This window comes from Penaeus monodon, chromosome 15, assembly GCF_015228065.2.
Source record: "Penaeus monodon isolate SGIC_2016 chromosome 15, NSTDA_Pmon_1, whole genome shotgun sequence".
In the NCBI taxonomy this organism is placed as follows: Eukaryota; Metazoa; Arthropoda; class Malacostraca; order Decapoda; family Penaeidae; genus Penaeus; species Penaeus monodon.
Window position 1 is genome coordinate 25610957 of NC_051400.1, and position 470 is coordinate 25611426.

Consider the following 470-nt stretch of genomic DNA (forward strand, 5'->3'; position numbering starts at 1 on the left):
TGCAGTTTGAATTTTTTTCGTTTTCATTTCCATTCAGTTATAAAGAGAAAGCGTGCTTATACTGAATATCTGCGTCCATTTGCATGCCAATTTCCCATTTCTATTTTGAATTCCATAGTTTACATTATCATAATTTTTTCCCTCTTTGCGTGAAAAAGACCGTACAATACCTCAAAATATTCTTTGAATATCTAAGGTCTCTCCTTTCTTCTCCCTGTCGTTGCAGGCTACAAACGAGAAATAGCGACGAAGAATGGACACCTGTGCCAATTTCCCTTCGTGTGGAAAGAACAGCTGTATTACAGGTGTGTCCCCTCCAACGATGGCAACTGGTGCGCTGTTGCCACGTCTCCAGAGGGCCGAGTGCTGGAAAGGGACATTTGCATTGAGAACTTGGGAACACGTCAGTATTGAATTATATTTTTCGAAAATTAGGTTTAAACAGGTTGTTTATTTTCATGTATTTCTGA

The 470-nt window shown here is 39.4% G+C and overlaps 1 protein-coding gene across 1 annotated transcript in view; it reads left to right on the forward strand.

The window, feature by feature from the left end:
• The window catches only part of LOC119582278 (neurogenic locus notch homolog protein 1-like), a gene marked incomplete in the record, with an annotated part of 19828 nt that overhangs the window by 12164 nt on the left and 7194 nt on the right, over nt 1-470 (forward strand). Inside the window, 1 exon segment of the mRNA XM_037930495.1 lies at nt 227-403. Coding sequence (XP_037786423.1) covers nt 227-403 — 177 coding nt within the window.